At 43.5% G+C, this 23,036-nt stretch overlaps 1 protein-coding gene across 1 annotated transcript in view; it reads right to left on the bottom strand.

Annotated features, from left to right (window-relative positions):
* Positions 1–22,768, bottom strand: part of LOC124555919 (cell surface glycoprotein 1-like) — a 546,947-nt gene extending 524,179 nt beyond the window's left edge. The window contains exon 1 of the mRNA XM_047129974.1: positions 22,729–22,768. Coding sequence (XP_046985930.1) covers positions 22,729–22,768 — 40 coding nt within the window. The remainder of the gene's footprint in view (positions 1–22,728) is intronic.
* Positions 22,769–23,036: the final 268 nt, after the last annotated feature.

Here is a 23,036-nt window from a genome sequence, read left to right as displayed (position 1 = left end):
CGCGGTTCCAGACTGTAGCACCTAGAACCGCTCGGCTACTATGGCCGGCTTTATTAAGTACTCGATGGATTTCGGACCATGTGGGTCCATCATCAGGCGTAATTTGTCTTAAAACATGCTTTATTTTTTCTCTTGAATGAGATGAAAAGCACATTCCTGTCACAAAAAAGGTTTGATGTTACATTATGAATTTCGTAAGTCAAAAGCGGAAAATATGTGCGAGATAGTGGAAAAGATGAACAGTGTACTCTTACCATATAATCCAACAACAGCCTTCTTAACGTTTTAGCATCAGCATACATTCTTTCCTCCATCGTTTTCGAACATGTCACTTCATTCAAGAGGCACATTTGCAAACACACGTTTGTAAACACTTCACAGATGGTTCAAATGGCTCTGAGCACTATGGGACTTGACTTCTCAGGTCATCAGTCCTCTAGAACTTAGAACTACTTAAAACTAACTAACCTAAGTACATGACACACATTCATGCCCGAGGCAGGATTCGAACCTGCAACCGTAGCGGTCCCGCGGTTCCAGACTGAAGCGCCTAGAACCGCTCGGCCGACCGTTCACAGATGTTCCTGTACATGGTGCGGTCAAAATGAATTAATCCGTAGTGCTAAAGATATGATTATTAAACAATTGACATATGCAGGAGATGACTTCAGAATAGGTCTTTAAAATTACTGGAGTAATTGTGGCTTGCGAAATCTGTTTGTTTATTTAACATAGATTCCATTTTTGATTTTGTGGAGGTGTATCTCCAGTCGTTGTAACAGATTTAGGGCTTTACTATTGGCTTCATTATGTAGTACTACCAAACTGTTTTCAAGACTGTTTATGATATGTTTGTTTTTTCTTCAACATATGCTGCGCAATGACTGATCTTTCGAAATGGTTTTAAAAAAAGTAACAGTTGCATTCTTAACTAATAATAAGTTAGGAAACTTACTCGTCCATAACATAAAATCAATTACGCAAATATACAACAACAGCGCAGTGTACAAAGTATCATGCCCCAGTTGTTCTGCCTACAATGTTGGGAAAACAGGCAGAAACTTCAAAACCCGTTTCAAGAACACGTAAATGCTTTCAGGCTCAACCATTTCGAAAAATCAGTCATTTCGCAACATATGTTGAAAAAAAAACTATCAACAACAGTCTAGAAAACAATTTAGTAGTACTACATAATGAATCCCATGGTACGACAGTAAATCTGTTACAACAACTGGAGATATACCTCCACAAAATCTAAGAACTAGAATCTATGTTAAATGAACAAACAGATTTCACATGCCACAGTTACTTCAGTAATTTTAAAAACCTATTCTGAAGTTATCTCCTGCTTGGATAATTATATCTTTAGCACTACGAATAAATTCATCTTTGACCACACCATGTACAAAAACATCTGTGAAGTGTTAACAAACATGTGTTTGCAATGTGCCTCTTGAATAAAGCGACATGTACGAAAACGATGGAGGAAAGAATGTATGCTGATGCCAAAACGTTAAGAACGCTGTTCTTGGATTATGTGGTAAGTTTACACTGTTGTTCTTTTCCACTATCTCGCACATATTTTCCGCTTATGACTTATGTTTAAATAATTCACTCACGAAATTCGTTCCTTCGTCACTGATTATACTTAATGGTGATCCAGACTTTAGAATCAACTTCATTACAAAAATTTTATCCACTGTCTTGGCACTCTGATCAGGTTTTGGTATCATGAGAAGATACGTGGAGAAATGATCTAACGTGGTCAATACGTATTGATTCCCTTCTTTAAACGTAGGTAACGGTCCAACAAGATCATGTCCTACTCTTTCGAATGGTTCACTTGTCTATGGCAACTCTTGTAATGGTGCTTTAGTTCTTCCCAACTTATTCCGTCTGTTACAGGTATCACATTGTGAAAAAGCTCATAAATGCAAACTTTATGACGTGGCCACCAATATAAATCAGCTATTTTAATGTTTGTTACTTTATTACTGCAGTGTCCAGATAATAAAGAATCGTTTTGTTCCAGTATGATTTGTTTTCTCATGCTTTCTAGAATAACTACGCAGTTTCCTTTGTTACTGATTTTGTTCAGAAAACCATCTATTTCAACAAAACTTTAATCATTTTTTCCATATTTTGTATTGTGAATCCTCTTCCTGGGCTGCTTTTAACTCTTCCTCGCAACTTCTTGTAATGCAAACACGAACTTTTCGGCTCATCACGTCAGAATTACCTGGTTGGTGAATAACAAACTGGATCTCTGTCTCAAAGCCCACCTTATTACTCTGGAACTATGGTCCTTTAAGCTCAATACCAATTTAAGAGCGGCACGGTCTATAATCATGGTAAATTCTCTTCCTGCCAAGAAACATCCGTTATAAGTTATATAACCTTTTTGTTATATGCTATATAACCTTTTTGTGACAGGAATGTGCTTTTTCACCTCATTGAAGAGAAAAAATAAAGCATGTGTTAAGACAAATTACAACTGATGATGGACCCACAGGGTCCGAAATGCATCCTGTACTTGATAAAGCACGAAATGTGACTGAAGGCGTTTTCCTAATTCATACCTCCAGTGTACTGAATACAGTCACGCTTGAAGCTGCATAATATGGATAAAAGTAAGTTCAATTTAAGAGAGACTCAACAACAATTCAGTTGTGTTAAAAAAAACAAAAATATTATCGTCAAAATGCAGGTAGAGTCCACATTTACTGGCTCATTATGTTTGGTGGGTATGGTCTCCTGAGTTGACGACCGCCAGCTGGTGCTATCTTGGAATGCTGACTACTAAGGTGTCAGTATACGCCGGCTGCAGAGCGTGGCCACACCTGCAGTAGTCGAGTCATGCCGCCGACGGCCGGAACACTAGAAGTGTTTTCAACCTACGTGGTTTCGATGCAGACTATATGTCCTTTTTGGCTCAAAATCGAATCTTGACAAATCCATATTATACGTGCTAGAACATCAGCCAAAGGGATAACGGGTCAGCGTAGCGAGCAGTTTATTATACCTGTTCTTAAGGAAATAATGTGTTCGCGTGTATCAGTACCTCACGGACCCAGTGCCTACATAATCCTAACAAATATCATGGGAGGTCCTCAGACGAGGACACAAGGCCCATAACCACTTATTAAAAAAAAAGAAACTGCGCATCACGAAGGTGGTCTCCGAATGGGACGGATATCGGTAGATGTACATGGCCCTTACGCAAGCAGTTATTCGACTTTGCAATTATCTACAGAGTTTCTGGATGTCCTCCTGACAGATCTCATGCCAAATTCTGTCCAACTGCTATCTACTGCTTGTCTTCGTGCCTACCATGCTCAGCAATGTGGCCGGATCTCTATTCAGTTCAGAAGATACGGAGCAGGGTCCTCCAACCAGCTCGTGATTTTGACGATCTAACGCGCCAACTGGACAGAATTTGGCACTATATCCTTCAGTCGGTCATCCAGCAACTTTATCCATCTGTCCCCAGCCGAATAATTGCTTGCATTAGGGCTTAAGGTGGATCAACGCCCTATTGACTTGCTCAATTTGTGAAGCTCTTTCTCGTGAATGAATCATTCTATTTTTTTGAAATTGTAGTCATTTGTTTGTCTGTTCATGCACCTCACATCTAGCGATTTCTGTCCCATTTGGATAATTCTTCGTAACGCGTAGTTTGAAGCGTAGCCTTTGACAAAATGTGTTCATTCACTGGTATGCTGTGAATGAGAGTATGAAAATGTCACAAACTGTTTTCAACAGTCTTTGATAGAGTAGGATGGAGGACAGTACAGCACACCAACACATCTACGACTGATGAATGAAGTGGGTGGGGTTTTTCAAAAACTAACATTTTTTTGTAACAGAGCAGCAAATGAAGATACTTTTATTAGATATGTTGTTTTCCTCTTTCTCCTCGGGCGTTTCACAGTACACGCCACGACAAGATCATGTATAAGTCATCTTACACTTAGTCTACGCGTGCTTTTAATGTCATGATTGCCAGATTATAATTATAGATCTACACATGTTCCAGAATTAAAATTGAAACTGGGCATCAACAAACTGTGACTGGTAACGTTTTATTGTAAAATTTATTTTTTGAAGCTTTAACTGTTGGATGGTGTAGACGCAGCTATAAGAATCCCAATATATCGATCTGTCAAAAAGAGAATGGTCATTGTTAAATTCAGTCTAAGTAGAGCTGAAGTAAATGATGTCCCACTGCAAGTAACAGCGAAACTTCCTGGCAGATTGAAACTGTGTGCCGGACCAAGACTCGAACTCGGCAGGTTTGCCTTTCGCGGGCAAGTTCTTTACAGACAGAGCTACCCACGCGCGACACAGGACCCGTCCTCATAGTTTCAATTCTGCTAGTACCTCGTCTCCTACCTTCCAAACTCCACAGAAGCTCATCTGAGAACCTTGCAGAACTGGAAGAAAGGAAACATCCCCCATGCTGTGGCTAAGCCATGTCTCCGCAATATCCTTTCTTCCAGGAGTGTTACTTCTGCAAGGTTCGTAGGGAGCTTCTGTGAAGTATGGAAAGTAGGAGACGAGGTACCGACAGAACTGAAGCTGTGAGGAGGGGTTGTGACCCGTGCTTGGGTAGCTCAAATGGTAGAGGACTTGCCTGCGAAAGGTCAAGGTCCCGAGTTCGAGTCTTGGTCCGGCACAGAGTTTTAAGCTACCAGAAAGTTCGATATCAGCGCACACTCCCCTGTAGAGTGAAAATCTCATTCCACGCAGCAGTGAGTTGGGAAGCGATGCAGGGAAAAACGGCCGCTGGGGCCCAGACATGTGATTCACCCCATCCAACCATGACTAATACATAATATTTGACATTTCTATCATGTCAACGTCCCATCTGCTAGTTTTACGAGTAGTAGTGAAGGTTGAAGAGAGCTACTAAATTTTTAAAAAATGTTTGAATACAGAAAATTAACAGTACAGTGTTCTAATTATTATATAGTATCGTAGTACACTCCATAATTACCAACTGCTGATCTTTGTCATCTTGTAACCGTTCATTTCATACACACTTCTCCAGTGCATTTGAACTGTGTTGCGTGGAACCTGTGTTTCGTACAATGATAATGTGTGGCATGCAGTGTTAAAGATATCAATGCAGAGCAGCAGTTTTGTGGAAACTCTGCAAGCTATAGGACAACGCTAAAGCGCTATAGAAACGTTTAGCACTCTTCAGACGATAGAGGTTAAGAATGTTGTAATATGAATGAACAAACCTCGAGAAATATTGTACTATCTTACATACCCCCGCTGCGAGAAGGCGTTGCGCAGTACATACCTGGAAAGAGAGAATACATTTGTGATGAACACGCTAACATGAATGTACAATAAGTACTGCAAAGTTCAACGACAGTTAGAGAAAAAACGTTCATACACGAAACAATTTATTATTAAATGTACCAGCAAATACAGCGGTTGGAAAAAATATGGGAACATCGCGAGAAATGCCTGCTCGAATAAAAATTCGGATGCTTGCTAAGCCTGCAGGTTGCGCTGTTTCGTATTTGACCACGAATGGCACCTGTGAAATGTCCTGAGAACGTGACTTAGAACATTGGCAAATTATTGGTGTTCGTATGGTGGTTCTACCGTAACCAAGGGAGCCGAAGTGTTTGGCGTTTCAAGGTGCACGGTATCGAAGGTTTATATCGCACACAGGGGAAAAAATAATCCGTTAAGGGGGAAAACCACGATATGACATTTAAAAAATCCGATTTTGTCGTTTAATTGCCATCGTATTTAGCAGCGGGCTTATTCAGCGAAGGAAATTCATCCCTTCTGATGGTCATGAACGAGGCAGGAATTGCAGTATGCACGCGAAGCTTCAATTATGCCGAACAAATGGATAACCAGGGCGTGAGCCGGCAGAATCGACGTAGTTCATTGGAATCGAAGGAAGGTCGGAAAGCACTGCTGCAAACGCGAACAAAGCCTATGAGGAAGAAGAAGGATTATTATATGGTGCTGGAATCGCAGATTAATCGGTAAGCATTTTACATTATTGTTAACTTCCTTGAATTTCTAGTTTCCGAGAATTTATTTTTCAAACGCGTTTACCTCGAAATGACTTTTTTCACATTTGCGTGTAATCTAACTCAAAAAGTATAGAACCGATTATTATGAAACTTGATAGTATGGTTCTTTATGAAACTACGAATTATATGAACCACCTTGTGAGAAGACATCATGAATTTAAGGTTATTTCTCTTTGAATAATTAGAGAAAAAGTCGTAAAAATCGAAGTAAATTGTTTCAACGCCTGCAAAATTTTTAATTTTCATTATTTTCACCTGCATTGAGGTTCATATTGATTCAAATGGCTCTGAGCACTATGGGATTTAGCTGCTGGGGTCATCAGTCCCCTAGAACTTAGAACTACTTAAACCTAACTAAGCTAAGGACATCACACACATCCATGCCCGAGGCAGGATTCGAACCTGCGACCGTAGCGGTCGCGCGGTTCCAGACTGTAGTGCCCAGAATCCCTCGGCAACTACGGCCGGCGAGGTTCATTTTCTTAGAAAATAAGTTATTAATGTAAAATCAAAACCTTTTTGATTTCATATGAATATCGGAATCGCTACACTGCACACAACTGGAGAACTATACTCACAACCTTCAGCGGACATCACAGCGTAACTTTGTTATTTTTGGCTGAAATTATTTTAAATCATCATCATCATCATTTAAGACTGATTATGCCTTTCAGCGTTCAGTCTGGAGCATAGTCCCCCTTATAAAATACCTCCATGATCCCCTATTCAGTGCTAACATTGGTGCTTCTTCTGATGTTAAGCCTATTACTTCGTAACATGACCCCACCATCTAAGCCTGTTCGCCCTGACTGCTACATCTATAGAGTTCATTCCCAGTTTTTCTTTGATTTCCTCATTGTGCACACCCTCCTGCCATTGTTCCCATCTACTAGTACCTGCAATCATCCTAGCTACTTTCATATCCGTAACCTCAACCTTATTGATAAGGTAACCTGAATCCACCCAGCTTTCGCTCCCATACAACAAAGTTGGTCGAAAGATTGAACGGTGCACAGATAACTTAGTCTTGGTACGGACTTCCTTCTTGCAGACGAGAGTAGATCGTAGCTGAGCGTTCACTGCATTAGCTTTGCTACACCTCGCTTCCAGTTCTTTCACTATGTTGCCATCCTGTGAATCCACCCAGCTTTCGCTCCCATACAACAAAGTTGGTCGAAAGATTGAACGGTGCACAGATAACTTAGTCTTGGTACTGACTTCCTTCTTGCAGAAGAGAGTAGATCGTAGCTGAGCGTTCACTGCATTAGCTTTGCTACACCTCGCTTCCAGTTCTTTCACTATGTTGCCATCCTGTGAGAATATGCATGCTAAGTACTTGAAACTGTCCACCTGTTCTAACTTTGTTCCTCCTATTTGGCACTCAATCCGTTTATATCTCTTTCTCACTGACATTACTTTTGTTTTGGAGATGCTAATCTTCATACCATAGTCCTTACATTTCTGATCTAGCTCCGAAAAATTACTTTGCAAACTTTCAATAGAATCATCCATCACAGCGAAGTCATCCGCATATGCGAGACTGCTTATTTTGTGTTCACCTATCTTAATCTCACCCAGCCAGTCTATTGTTTTCAACATATGATCCATAAATAATATGAACAACAGAGGAGACAGGTTGCAGCCTTGTCTTACCCCTGAAACTACTCTGAACCATGGACTCAATTTACCGTCAACTCTAACTGCTGCCTGACTATCTATGTAAAGACCTTTAATTGCTTGCAAAAGTTTGGCTCCTATTCCATAATCACGTAGAACAGACAATAACTTCCTCCTAGGAACCCGGTCATATGCCTCTTCTAGATCTATAAAACATAGATACAATTCCCTGTTCCACTCGTAACACTTCTCCATTATTTTCCGTAAGCTAAAGATCTGGTCCTGACAACCTCTAAGAGGCCTAAGCCCACACTGATTTTCATCCAATTTGTCCTCAACTAATACTCGCACTTTCCTTTCAACAATACCTGAGAAGATTTTACCCACAACGCTGATCAAAGAGATACCTCTGTAGTTGTTACAATCTTTTCTGTTTCCATGTTTAAAGATTGGTGTGATTACTGCTTTCGTCCAGTCTGATGGAACCTGTCCCGACTCCCACGCCATTTCAATTATCCTGTGTAGCCATTTAAGACCTGACATTCCACTGTATTTGATGAGTTCCGACTTAATTTCATCCACCTCAGCCGCTTTATTGCACTGCAATCTATTTACCATTTTCTCCACTTCCTCAAATGTGATCCTATTTTCATCACCATTCCTGTCCCATTGTACATCGAAATCTGAAACATTACTGATCGTATTTTCACCTACATTGAGCAACTCTTCAAAATATTTCCTCCATCTGCCCAAGGTATCAACAGGATTCACCAGCAGTTGATTATTTTTTTAAAAAAAAATCATAAAAACTGTTCGAAATATGAATGAAATTATGTCAAAATTTGATTAAATTCTAATTCTACCCATCCAAAAAATATCCTAAATGACGTTTGAAACAGCCTACTAATGTGGTTTCCCCACTTAAGTCAAAACGCGGACTAAAGTGCATGTTGAGTGATTATGACGGACGCTGATTGAAGAGGATTATGATGACAAACACGAGGACTAAAACTGCAAAATGTACTCTAGAACCGAATGTCGCACACGTGAACACTGTCAGCACCACAACAACACGAAGTGAGCTCCATAATCTGGGAATTGGACAGCGAAATGGAATTTCAAAACCACTCGTCAGTGATGCAAATGCTCGTAAGTGGAAAATGTGGCGCTAAAGCCACAAAACCTGGACTAGGACGAGTTGTTTGACACAGCCTACGGCGCAGAATGTATGCTACCAATAGTGAAACATGGCGGGAATTCGGTGATGATTTGGGCAACCACATCTTGGTATTCCAAGGGCCCCATGATTACTCAGCAAGCTCAAAGCACTGCCAAGGATTAAGTGACACTTTCGCTGATTAGATCCAACCAATACTATAGTATTTTTTCCCTAATGATGATGCTATGTTGAAAGAAGATTACGGTTAATGTAGTAAAGATCCACACAATGGACACCAAATGAGAAAGCTACTCTTTATGTTTCTGATCTAGACTGCCATAAAAATGGGAAGGAACTGTTAATCAGAACTCAGGGAGAAGTTGTAGTCTAATTCACAATCTATTTATTGATCTTAAACAAGACAAGACAACTAAATTATTAAAGAAACATCATACAAAAAAATATTTATTTAACAAAATTTTTACTAAAATAGGATCTATGGCGGAGAAAGTGATCTGTTGGGGATCGCCACACGACACTAACCAGAACACTACTCGCTCTATCTCACTTCATACACATGAATCCAGGTTATGGCATCAAACTACGCCACCACCAAGCATCTATATTCTACCATACAAAAAAAGGACAAATATGGTTCGAAAAAACAGGGTGCTGAGAAATAGATATTATAGCCAAATGTCGCAGCAGCAAATACTTTACCATCCTACTGGTCAAGGCGACACACTACGATGCGTTTGGCGAATGAAGTCATGGACGGCGGAAATCTGTTACTAAATGCGCGTTCCCGGAAAATGCAAGTACGCAGTCTCGCGTTCGGTTAATTCAGAACGCATGTACTTCTCTAACAGCCTCTGAATTCCCGACGGATTCCAGTGTTCAGATAGACCCGTTTGCTGGTCTGCCATACCAATTAGACTCCGTGCCACGACTGTGCGTGTCGGAATATGTCAAATGTTTAGATGGTCGACTCAAGACAAATAATTACACCCACGCATCACTCGTTGTGACCGTGATGATATAAGCAGTACCTCTGATGGTTCAGAAGGTGACTGGCACAGGCTCTAAGTCGCGCCCTAGCAAAGGACACAAGTCTCACCGTTTACGTAGAGACCTGCAGTTCTTTACTAGCGAAGCGCCAGTACGAGGGAGTTGTACAAGAGCCGGCCGCGGTGGTCTCGTGGTTCTAGGCGCGCAGTCCGGAACCGCGCAACTGCTACGGTCGCAGGTTCGAATCCTGCCTCGGGCATGGATGTGTGTGATGTCCTTAGGTTAGTTAGGTTTAAGTAGTTCTAAGTTCTAGGGGACTGATGACCTCAGATGTTAAGTCCCATAGTGCTCAGAGCCATTTGAACCATTTGAACTTGTACAAGAGTGAGTGACGACCTCTTTGTCTCTGCTCGGTTCCAAAAGCACATTTCTCTTTTTTGACTTCCCCCAATTTCGCACAAGCCAATCACGAGCTGGAGCCCGGCATTCTAAAGATCGGTGAATGGTCTTTGCACTGCAAACCGATTTGACCAGTGAGAGACTTAAAGTTAACTGGCAGAAAACGGAAAAAAATTCAGCTTCGCAGCCTCTTTCCCACACGTTTGGCATGTCTTTTGCTAACACAAAACAGGGTGGAAGCACAGCCCTCCATAAACAGCTTGTTATCTCCCCTGTTGCGTCCATTTCTAAGTTTGCAGGGAACGGCCATAAACTCACATTGACAAAACATGTTTTGAAACAGAGTCTGCACATCTGGGCGCCAGTTTTCCTGTCCCACGGATATTTGCTGAACATTTACATTTCTTTTGGCGGCTTGCTCGCTAACAAGGCCTACAATGCGCTGTCGGCGACTTTTCGGTGCTAGGCCGTATACCTGGATGTCTGGCCCTGTCTGTGGTGCCAAGCTAATGTGTTTCTGCACAATACGACCGCAGCATGGGGCCGTCTGGAAATCTCTCTTCATCTTTCTCCAGAAAAAACGCGCTTTGTCGCCCCACCAACGCCGTGCTTTTACTGCAGTCGTTTTAAGTCGGCACCCTGTTCCTTTGAACGCAGGTAAAGCTTACCGTATTTCTTTCCCTAGAGCATGCAAACAAGACCATAAACTACTGCCCACCATTTCATCACAATGTATGAAGTCAAATCGCCGTAGATCGTATTCCCTATGCTGAATCAGAAGTGAGAGTGCCCTGCAATCTGTCAGTGTCCCAAGAAGACCGGGCCCATGTTCACACGGCTCGCATCATCCAGGACTGGATTTTTGAGGACAAGGATGAATTGTCACATCACCCCCAACCACCACAGTCACTAGATCACAGTGTTATTGAGGCTGTGTGGCCCACTTTGGATTTGTGTGATCCCTATCCAACTCCACCATCGTTACCTGGACTTGCCACTATTGTGCGGAAAGAATGGATAAGATTCCACTGAAAACCATACAGGACCTGTACGCCTAGAAGCTGCATCTAATGGCAACTATTTTCCTACGCCGTATTTGGCATAGTAATATGTTGTGCTTTTGCTATTTCCATAGTCTTGTCCACAAATGTATATACATGATACCTCAAGAGGTTTTTTTTTTTTATCTGTAACATACAAAGTAGTAACAGAAATACGTATTTATTTACACAGGTAAACGTAAGAAACATTTTTCTTTCTACAGAGTTATGAAGACGGTTTATTTAGTCACTTTTCATAGAGTTACAGCAACTAGCTACAATTTTTAAGTAGAATTTTACTTTGATATCAAGAAGTTGGCTTGCTTAAAGTGTTACAGATCAATTTAAATCAAATTTCTGTCAATTTTAGATAAGGAACTACACCATGTGATCAAAAGTATCCGGACATACCCAGAAACATACGCTTTTCATATTAGGTGCATTGTGCTACCACCTACTGCCAGCTACTCCATATCAGCGACCTCAGTAGTCATTAGACACCGTGAGAGAGCAGAATGGGGCACTCCGCGGAACTCACGGACTTCGAAAGTTATCAGGTGTTTCTCCTAAACATCCCTATGTCCACTGCTTCCGATGTGATAGTGAAGTGCAAACGTCAAGGGACACGTACAGCATAAAAGCGTACAGGCCGACCTCGTCTGTTGACTGACAGAGACCGCCGACAGTTAAGAGGGTCGTAATGTCTAATGGGCAGACATCTATCCAGACCACCAACAGGAATTCCAAAAAATGGTTCAAATGGCTCTGAGCACTATGGGACGTAACATCTGAGGTCATCAATCCCCCTAGAACTTAGAACTACTTAAACCTAACTAACCTAAGGACATCACACACATCCATGCCCGAGGCAGGATTCGAACCTGCGACCGTAGCAGTCGCGCGGTTCCGGACTAAAGCGCCTAGAACCGCTCTTCCACCGCGGTCGGCCTGACCTGAATCTAATAGAACACCTTTGGGATGTTTTGGAACGCCATACTGAATTCCAGCATTACCGATGGAGGGCGCCACGAACTTTTAAGTTTCCGGATACTCTTGATCGCATAGTGTAGAAACATCGTAGTTTTAGGGGTGGATTCAACATGCTGCGCATTAAGTTGCTTATTTCACGGATCGACAAGCTTTCTCGTTGCACTGTTCCAAGACATGTTCGGTTAGATTGTAAAATGCATCCGTTCACCGCTGTGTTCGATCTGCCACGGATACTGACCTGACGTAGAAAAAACATGCAATGAGTACGTTGACGTGTTGGTGACGCTTAACGAATGCCGACACGATGCGACGGAAGCAGCCACGGCTTCCGTCGCGAGATATCCCAGCCGAAGATACGTATCAGTTATTAGGTTTTTACTAGCAGTACAACGACTTAGTCATCCAAGAAAATGAGCGACACTAATAGACCAAGACCACCGAGAAGCGAAGATACGGAAGTGTTTATTTTAGCTCCAATACATCACGACCTCACTTCAGCTTGCAAGAAGTTACTGCAGTCACTCGTGTCAACCTTCTATATATGTAGTGGATAGTACACGGTCTTAAGTTTCACGCAGGCTACCTGTCACTGACGCAGGAGCTGCATGAGACAGATGTCAATCGGTGAGTTACTTTCTGCGAACGGGCAGTGAATAATTTCACTCTGAACGTCTTAGCCGGCCGGTGTGGCAGAGCGGTTCTAGGCGCTACAGTCTGGAACCGCGCGACCGCTACGGTCGCAGGTTCGAATCCTGCCTCGGGCATGGATGTGTGTGATGTACTTAGGTTACTATAAATAGGCCAATTATTTTTAAAAGAATCTATACGGGAGGTATTAGGGCATAACGTATTAAAAAATTAAACATTTTGCATATCTCTATACAACATTAGAGACAGTTAACTGAATGCATGGAGTTATTACCTTTAGTTACCATACCTCTTAAATCAGTCTAGCGTCGAATGTGAAAACAGATAGAAATCAGAAATGCTGAATGACCTAAAAAAGGTTTTTACACATGAAGGTTTTACAATACAGATGGTTGACCGTCGCACACATTCACGAATGATAGATACTGAAATAGGCACCCCAGACGTTGGAAAACAACTACGACTACTTACAAGGAACAAGGCAACATACCACGACAGAATCCTTATCAGATTTTACGCTGAATATGCCGCGGGATTGGCTCGATCCGTAGCTCAGATAAATCGAAAATCTCTCGAGCGGAAAATAGTTCAGCGTGACGGTGAAAAGAGGGCAGTAGCTCCTCGCTAGAGAAAGCGCAGAAGAGATGCATAGAATTACAGGCCAATATCGCTACCGCCCGACTGTCACAGGATCTTACAGTCTCTTACGCTGGAACATTATGATCTTCCTGGAAAACACAAGCTCTTGCCAAAGAATCGGCACGGGTTTAGGAAAAACCTTAGGCGTGAGAAACAATTTGCTTTTCTCACTTAGAAGATTTCGCAAGCTGCAGACGCAGGTAAATTTAAACCCATTTTTCTAGATTTCCGAAAGATGTTCGGTACTATACCCAACTATGGAATAACAATCAAGAAACAATTATATGTACGGGGTGATGTTGCTAAATAGGGACGAATAGCAGAAAACGATCCATGGCATGACGAGGAGCAAAAGAAGTGATATAGACATATGACCGAAAATGAGTTCAAGGCAGGTACACCCACTTGAAGGTGGAGATAAAAGATCCTGGACAGTGTATGTATCAATGCTTGAAAGCACACGTGAGAACACACCAGGGAAATACGAATACAGCCGGCCGTGGGGGCCCGTGCGGTTCTAGGGGCTTCAGTCCGGAGCCGCGCGACTGCTACGGTCGCAGGTTCGAATCCTGCCTCGAGCATGGATGTATGTGATGTCCTTAGATTAGTTAGGTTTAAGTAGTTCTAACTAACCTAAGGACATCACACACATCCATGCCCGATGCAGGATTTGAGCCTGCGACCGTAGCGGTCGCGCGGTTCCAGACTGTAGCGCCTAGAACCCCTCGGCCACTCCGGCGGGCATCTCAAGGTTCAAATGGCTCTAAGTACAATGGGACTTAACATCTGAGGTCATCAGTCCCTTAGACTTAGAACTACTTAAACCTAACTAACATAAGGACATAACACACATCCGTGCCCGAGGCAGGATTCGAACCTGCGACCGTAGCAGCAGCGCGGTTCCGGACTGAAGCGCCTAAAACCGCTCGGCCACAGCGGCCGGCTATATCAAGGAAGCGTATTAGGACACTTACTGGGAAACTTAATAAAAATCACACTTAGCGTCTTTATAGCATTTTTATAGTGGCAATGTCACAACTTTAGCCTCCAGGCTGGCTTTTGGCTTCACGTCATACAGATGTGTACTGGCAGTCGGTGTAAATCTGAACACACTTCAATGGACAGCAGTTAATAAAAAACGATGTCATTGTTATTTAACGTACACGGATACAACTACGATAACACAGCCAAAGAGTTTGTAAAGCCGCAGGCAGCCCTGCCAAGCACGCCGTACACAACAAACTTCGTTTACTGTCGAATCGTCAGCAGCTTATTTGGCTACAGCAATACGACTGTTTACTACTGCCGCAGGATCATTAACGAACACCCGGCGTGCTTTGGCTACAGGGATCGGCAGCGCAAATACACACTGGTGTTCGGACTAGAAAGACATTTCACTGCCTTTTGTGTAATCTGGCAACTGGCTACAGCTATGAAAATATTCTCGAAGATGAACGAGAAAATCTTAGTTGTTTCCGTGAGAGATGTGGTGCGTCTTCTCACATAAATCTTGGGAGATTGTGTTTTAATTATACTTTTGGTTACCAACACAGTTTCTTCACTGGGAACATATGCTGAAGAAAGTAGTGAAGAGAGTGATCACCCCAAATTACGGAACCTGCACACGCCTACATGAACTGCTGTGTGAAACTTAAGAACGAAAGTAACTTTCGAATGATATCTTACTGCCAAGAAACACAGCTCGATGAAACTCTGGCCATACATAAAATGAACTGCTACAATATAGTACAGAATGTAACTGAAGGAAATTCGCAGTGAGACGAACAAGATTATGACTTCTGTTCAGAGGCAATAATTACGCAGAAGTCAAAGTGATTCATGATGTTCCTCTGGGTATTAAAAAAAGACATGACATGGATCTTAACCTGGTAGGAGTGTGATACACCCCTTGTGACGAATTTCTACGATTAATTGCTAGATGGCATGTCATACTGCTTTTTGCGTTTCCTGGTAGCTGCTACGAGATGTGAATAAGAATGGTAAAAATGTATTTTTTTAACTTTAGTTGAGAACAGGGCTTTGCGAGATGCTGTTGTAACAAGTTTGAGCCTGCTAGGGTTTGTGGAACCCTAACACACCACTCTCGTTCCATAGAACTAAAAGCTAAGATAGTTGTTTCGTTACATTTTTGTGCGAACTTTGTATGATATATGATATCCGGATTGGGAAGGAGCGCCTGGTCGCCGGCACGAATCCGCCCGGCGGACTTTTGTCGAGGTCCGGTGAGTCGGCCAGTCTGTGGATGGTGTTTAGGCGGTTTTCCATCTGCCTCGACGAATGCTGGCTGGTTTCCCTTATTCCGCCTCAGCTACACTATGTCGGCAATTGCTGTACAAACAAGTTCTCCACTTACGCGTACACCACCATTACTCTACCACGCAAACATAGGGGGTTACACTCGTCTGGTGTGAGACGTTCCCTGGGGGGGGGGGGGGGGGGGGTTGTGGACCACTGCGGCTGCGGCGGGGACGGAGCCTCTAGCCTCTCCGTCATTTCTACGCCTCCGGTTAACATACAGTACAATACAATACAATGATATATGATATTTGATTGTGTAATTAATAGCAACGATTGTTATAGATGGATTCTTATGGGCCAGAATGGGACAAAGTGCAGTCATTGAATGATCACGTACTCGATGAGCGGCCAACTGATTGTGATGATGGTCATGAGGAGGGTGGTGTTATTGTCAGTGATCATGACACATAATCAGAGCGACGAGGAGATGAAAACGATGAATTTGAGATCAGTGATAGTTTTTATCCCGGAAAAGATGAAGTGACTAAATGCAGAAAATAATTTCCACCAACTGATGTACAAGTTCGAAAAATACCATTAACCATCTTTCAGGCGTTGCTGGTGATGCCAAACGATGTGCTATACCTTTTGAGTGCTTCAATCTCTTTATATTTTCTGATATTACTGAACAAATTTATTTGTTTAGAAATAAGCGCGTAGAGAATGATAAAGAGAAGTATTCACAAGAAAACGTACTAGAACCTATAACGAAGCACGAAATAAAGGCAGTGGGTTGCTGTGAGCCTACAAGGCAAACAGAAATAATTTGGAAGAGCTTTGGGCATCTCACTGACTTGGGATAAAGATTTTTTGGGCTACTATGCCGCTGTAAAGAGTGACATTACTTTCGCGCTGCCCTCGTTTTAATGACCAAGATACTCCAACAGCCAGGAAGGAAGTAGGAACACTGGCTTTAATTAGAGAAGTTTTTGACCAGTCTGATTAACTGTAAGAAAATTTTCTCTCGCAGTGAATTTGTTACATTGTATGAGAAATTACAACCGTGTGACTCAATATTTGTAATTGGTATCAGACTAATAATTAATAAATAATGTTACAATGTATTATTGTCACTGTATATTAATAAAAGACAACATTAATCCACAGCGATAACTTGACTGAACCACTAATCTCAATGTTGAAATATTCGAAATATGCAAAAAAGAACTAGATGGGATGTACTACACGTCGCACACCACTAACGTTAGATTCACAGAACGGCAATGCGTGCTTTGTAACGTGCTCCCACGCTTGCTACAAGGCTGCTAAGGATTCCTTGTGTTTGGGCGTTTCATTCCTCCACCGGCACGGTTGATAACTGCTACGTGGTCGTTAGTGCTTATGGACATGCTGAACCACGTCCCCCAACGCGTTCCACACGTGCTCGATGGGATTTAAGTATGGGGAACGGGAGGCCAGTCCATTCGCCGAATACCTTCCCGTTCCAAGACCTTCTCCTCCTGCGGTGTTCGATGCGGAGGCGCTTTGTCATCAGTAACAATGAAGTCAAGGCTGAATGCACCCCTGAAAGGACGCACATGGGGAAGGAGTACAGTGTCAAAATAACTCTTGTAAGTACGCTGTTTAGGTTTTTATGTTCTTAACGCCACGTAACGCTCTGTACGAAAATCACTGACTGTGCTCTGTGCAGTCTGTGGGTGGTTGGACTCATTGTTAGAATATTCGCTTGCATACTGTTGGGCAGTTGGATGTGAACAGTGCATAGCGTTGTGGAGTTGGAGGTGAGCCGCCAGTAGCGGGAGACTTGGAGAGAGAGATGCCAGAGTTTTGAGAGGTTACTGTAAGCGGACGATCTGGACATGAGTCCACTAGAAAAGGAAATTTGTAAAGATGGAGATCATATATATATGATGGCTTTTGAACATTATTAAGTTAAATACATTGTTTGTTCTGTATCAAAATATTTCATTTGCTAACTATGCCTATCAGTAGTTAGTGCCTTCAGTAGTTAGAATGTTTTATTTAGCTGGCAGTGTTGGCGGTCGCTGTATTGTAGTAGTTCGAGTAACAAAGATTGTTGTGAGGTAAGCGATTCATGAAAGGTATAGGTTATTGTTAGTCAGGGCCATTCTTTTGTAGGGATTATTGAAAGTCAGATTGTGTTGCGCTAAAATATTGTGTGTCAGTTTAGTGATATGATCAGAATAAGTAAAGAGAGAGATGTCTGAGTACGTTCAGTTTTAGTCAGCTGTCTTTGTATCAAATAACGTAGAAGTTTACCAGCACAGGCATTCATAATTTTTCTAAGGGGACGTTTCATATCCTGGCAGGGTCGCCTCTCAAAACTCTGGCATCTCTCTCTCCACATCCACCACTGCTGGCGGCTCACCTCCAACTGCACAACGCTGTGCGGTGTTCACATCAAACTTCCGAACACTACACTAGCGAATATTCCAACAATGAGTCCAACCACCCACAGAATGCAGAGCACAACCAGTGATTTTCATACAGAGCGCTACGTGGCGTTACCAACACAAAAACCTAAACAGCCTGCTTACACTCTGACTGCTTAGCGTACCACGTTCAAAGATTTGGAGGTCAGTACGCCCATGCAGCGTTATGCCTTATCCACGAGAACACCTGAACTACCAAAACGATCAAGTTCCTCGGTGCCTGACGTGTTCTCATCTATCGCCATGTGGGGATACGTACAGAATCACTTGTCACACAGAATCTGCTCCCCTCTGAGGACAGCACGTGACTCCACTCTTCGTTGTTCCCATCACTACGCCCTTGGCACCATCGCAAACAGTGGCGCCGATGTCCGGGTGTCAACAGAAGATATGTACTGGTCGTTGGGTAAAGAGACAACCGACATGCAATCGTGGTGCGTGTCTTGCAGGTTTGTTAAATGTGGTTGCAACTGCACCAGCCGTTTGACGTGGGCCGCATCTTGGCTGCTGCACAATGTAGCGGTCATCTGCTGCTGTAGTTGGCCTTGGCCAACCACCTCCTCTTCTTCGGGCAATCGTGTCTGTTTCGGAACGCTCCTTTGCTTGTGAAGCAACGCTGTGACCAATACCAAACTGCTGATCTACACTCGTCACACTTCGTTTATGATTCCTCCCCGTGTGAAGTAATCCAGATGTTGTCCCCAGGCCATGTTACAATAGAGAACACCACCACAGTGCACCGCAACTGTTCGCCGATTAAAACACACACACACACACACACACACACACACACACACACACACACCTGTGCACGACTGGGAGACCTCTACCGATATGCTCCAGCACTTTTATTAATTTCCGTCAAGTACTTAATATGTTACATTATCTAGTTCAAATGGCTCTGAGCACTATGCGACATATATTTTGAGGTCATCAGTCGCCTAGAACTTAGAACTAACTAAACCTAACTCACCTAAGGACATCACACACATCCACGCCCGAGGCAGGATTCGAACCTGCGACCGTAGCGGTCGCTCGGTTCCAGACTGTAGCGCCTAGAACCGCACGGCCACTCCGGCCGGCTTTACATCATCTAGTTCATACTTAAGTTAGGCTCAGCAGTGTAGTATCAAATTATGCTATCACCGTTAAATTGTCTGCTAATCCATTCCAACAGATGTTGTTTTTCAATTTAGAGATGAGAAAAGCTAAAAGGTCTTAAATAACACTATGTTCCAGGCCAAACCATATCCGATGTTTACGTTCCAAGTACTACCACTGGACGCTGACGTCACCAAATCGAGAGAACCCTACGTGGTATTGTCATGATCGTTGAGCAATACTACGAGGGTAAGTCAATTATTATCCGCAAAGTAATTATAAAATTTTACTGTAATCAAATAGGAAACGACATAATCTCCTTGCGTTTCAACGCACTTGGTCCATCGTTGTACGAGCTTCCTGATGCCCTCATGAAAGAAGGTTCTCGGTTGAGCTGGGAGCCAGGAATGCACCGCTTCTTTCACTGCTTCGTCCGACGCAAATCGACAGCCCCTTAACGCCTGTTTGAGTGGACAAAACAAGTGATAGAAGGGGGCAAGATCGGGACTATATGGAGGATGATCCAGTACTTCAGATTTGAGTTTCTGTAGCGTTTCAGCAGTGTGAGCAGCAGTATGCGGATGGGCATTGTCGTGCAACAACACAACACCTTTTGACAGCAACACTCGGCGTTTGTTTCGAGTTGCAGGTTTAGCCTGGAAGTAAGCAAAAATGGCTCTGAGCACTATGGGACGTAACTTCTGAGGTCATCAGTCCCCTAGAACTTAGAACTACTTAAACCTAACTAACCTAAGGACACCACACACATCCATGCCCGAGGCAGGATTCGAACCTGCGACCGTAGCGGTCACGCGGTTGCAGGACGAAGCGCCTCGAACCGCACGGCCACACCGGCCGGCGGAAGTAAACATCTCACTGTAACATATGCTGATTATTGTTGTGCCCCTTTTCCCATAAAGTTCCAGTACTGGACTTTGTGCGTCCCAAAAACCGTGCGCATCAGTTTTCCTGCGGACAGTTGGGTCTTGAACTTTTTCTTGCACGATGCATTTGGATGTTTCCATTTCATAGTCTGCCGTTTACTCTCCGGCTCGAAATGATGGATCCATGTTTCGTCACCAGTAATGATCCTGTCTAAGAAGTTGTCCCCTTCGTTACCATAGCGATCTTTATCTTGGGCTTCCATGGGACCTGTAGTAGTACTCGAAGGCAACTTGACAACTGTGGACTACGTGAACATTATTGTGGACTACCTACAAGCATTCATGCATGATGTTTTCCAACAGGATTATTGTCCCTGTAACATTGCCAGAATCGTGCTAGAGCGGTTTGAGGAGCACAGTGGTTAACTCACACTGATGTCTCGGCCATCAAATGCGCCTTATCTGAACCCGATAAAACACATCTGGGACGTTATCCAACACCAGCTCCGCGCCCTCAAACAACCGGCTCACAATTGGCGGGAACTGTGTGAGTGTACCACAAATCTCCAGAAAACTAACAAGAATTTGTCGAATCTTACGAAATGGAAGTGGGTGGCTCATGTAGCGAAATGAATGTACCATAGTTTGGTGGAGGGAGTTCTCTGTTTAAGGTAAGAGAAGACCGAGACAATGTAGTAATGGAAACTGAGTGGATGCCATTAGAAAATATGCGGGCGCAACATGGATACACATAGCTGAATGATTTGATTCATGGAGAAGTCTAGAGGAGGCCTTTATATAGCTGCGGATGTCAGATGACTGATATATGCATATATTACTGACAGTACGATCAGGACACCTGTTATTACAACTTGTATTGTATTGTACTGATCTGGGGACCTAGAAACGACGGAGAGGCTTCGTCCCTGCCGTAGCCCTCAGTGGTTCACAATCCCCCAACAAGCTGCAACAGTCCACTCACCCCTCCGCCGCCCCACACCGAACCCAGGGTTATTGTGCGGTTCGGCCCCCCAGTGGGCCCCGCTGGGAACGTCTCACACCAGAGGAGTGTAACCCCAAGTGTTTGCGCGGTACAGTAATTATGGTGTACGCTTACGTGGAGACACTGTTTGCGGAGCAATCACCGACATAGTGTAACTGAGGCGGAATAGGGGCAACCAGCCCGCATTCGCCGAGGCAGATGGAAAACCGCCTTAAAAACCATCCACGGACTGGCCGGTACACCTAATCCGCAGGGCGGATTCGTGCCGCGGACCGGCACGCCTTCCCGCTCGGAAAGCAGTGCGTTAGACTGCACAGCTAACGGGGCGGGCTATTACAGCTTACTGCGGAATCTTAAAAGAAAGTCCGCAGCTCGTGGTCTAGGGGCTAGCGTTGCTACCTCTAGACCACGGGGTCCCGGGTTCGATTCCCGGCTGGGTTGTTGATTTCCTCTGCCTGGGGACTGGGTGTTTGTGTTGTCATCATCATCATCATCATCATCATCATCGCCATTATTTGTGAGAGTGACTAGATCGGATTGTGAAAAGAAATTGGACTGTGTAAAAATTGGGACTTTGTACAGCATCATCGTCTCTCTTAAAACAGAAGAATGCCATCAGTTTAATATTTACCGCAGTACCACTGGTGCTGATCTAACTTGAAGGCAGAGAACTTGTACTTGGCAGTTCGATTTCGACGCAGAATATGTAACTTTAATGCTAATAAGTGAATTATAGTTGGTTACGGTAATAACGGTGTCATTCGTGGGAAGAACTACAGAAACTGTTTGTCGGCTGTTTTCAAAATCGCGATAACAAAATGGTTCAAATGGCTCTGAGCACTATGGGACTTAACATCTGAGGTCATCAGTCCCCTAGAACTTAGAACTACTTAAACGTAACTAACTTAAGGACATCATACACATATATGCCCGAGGCAGGATTCGAAGCCGGCCGCGGTGGTCTAGTGGTTCAGGCGCTCAGTCCGGAACAGCGCTACTGCTACGGTCGCAGGTTCGAATCCTGCCTCGGGCATGGATGTGTGTGATGTCCTTAGGTTAGTTAGGTTTAAGTAGTTCTAAGTCTAGGGGACTGATGACCTTAGAAGTTAAGTCCCATAGTGCTCAGAGCCATTTGAACCATTTTCCTAGAGATGTTCCGGCTCATTATTATCGATCAATGCCGTCCATTTGGCTCACTGCTTGTTGAGAACCTCTCTATCTGGCGCGATTTCAGCAGTCGTGCGTCCAAGGTGCATGTATTAGTGTTTGGCGTCGGTGCTTGTGATAGGTGGGTGTGTAACGTCACGTTTATCGTTTTAATGCTCATGGGAGATGAAAGACACTATGAAACTTAGTGCCGTTTTGCGAATATGTTTAAGAGGTTACGTATCCCTTCCCTCCTCCGCTTGCCTGGCCATGTCCTATCGTGAGAAAACTCTTACCGTCCAGATTCGAAGGGGTTACCTCGGAGTCCAGCGGCATTGCAGTAACGCTACGCAACAAGACCGAACTTTTTGTAGACTAGGTAAATGGATATACGCTATACGGCGGTCTCAAGAAAGAACTGATAAACAACAGTAATAGCAGTTAGATAATTTCTCTTAGTTTTTCAAGTATTGCTCATATCACGACCTGAGGAGAAGTAAGTGGTGGGATGATGGTGGTGGTGGTGAGGAGGAGGGGGGAGGAAAGGCTAAATGGCTGGGATGAGGAGGACTGAGGACGAAGGGTCGAACAGGAAAGACAAAAG

Source organism: Schistocerca americana, chromosome X, assembly GCF_021461395.2.
Source record: "Schistocerca americana isolate TAMUIC-IGC-003095 chromosome X, iqSchAmer2.1, whole genome shotgun sequence".
Lineage (NCBI taxonomy): Eukaryota > Metazoa > Arthropoda > Insecta > Orthoptera > Acrididae > Schistocerca > Schistocerca americana.
Note: the sequence above shows the minus strand (reverse complement) of the source record. Positions and strands in the feature narration are given on the sequence as shown.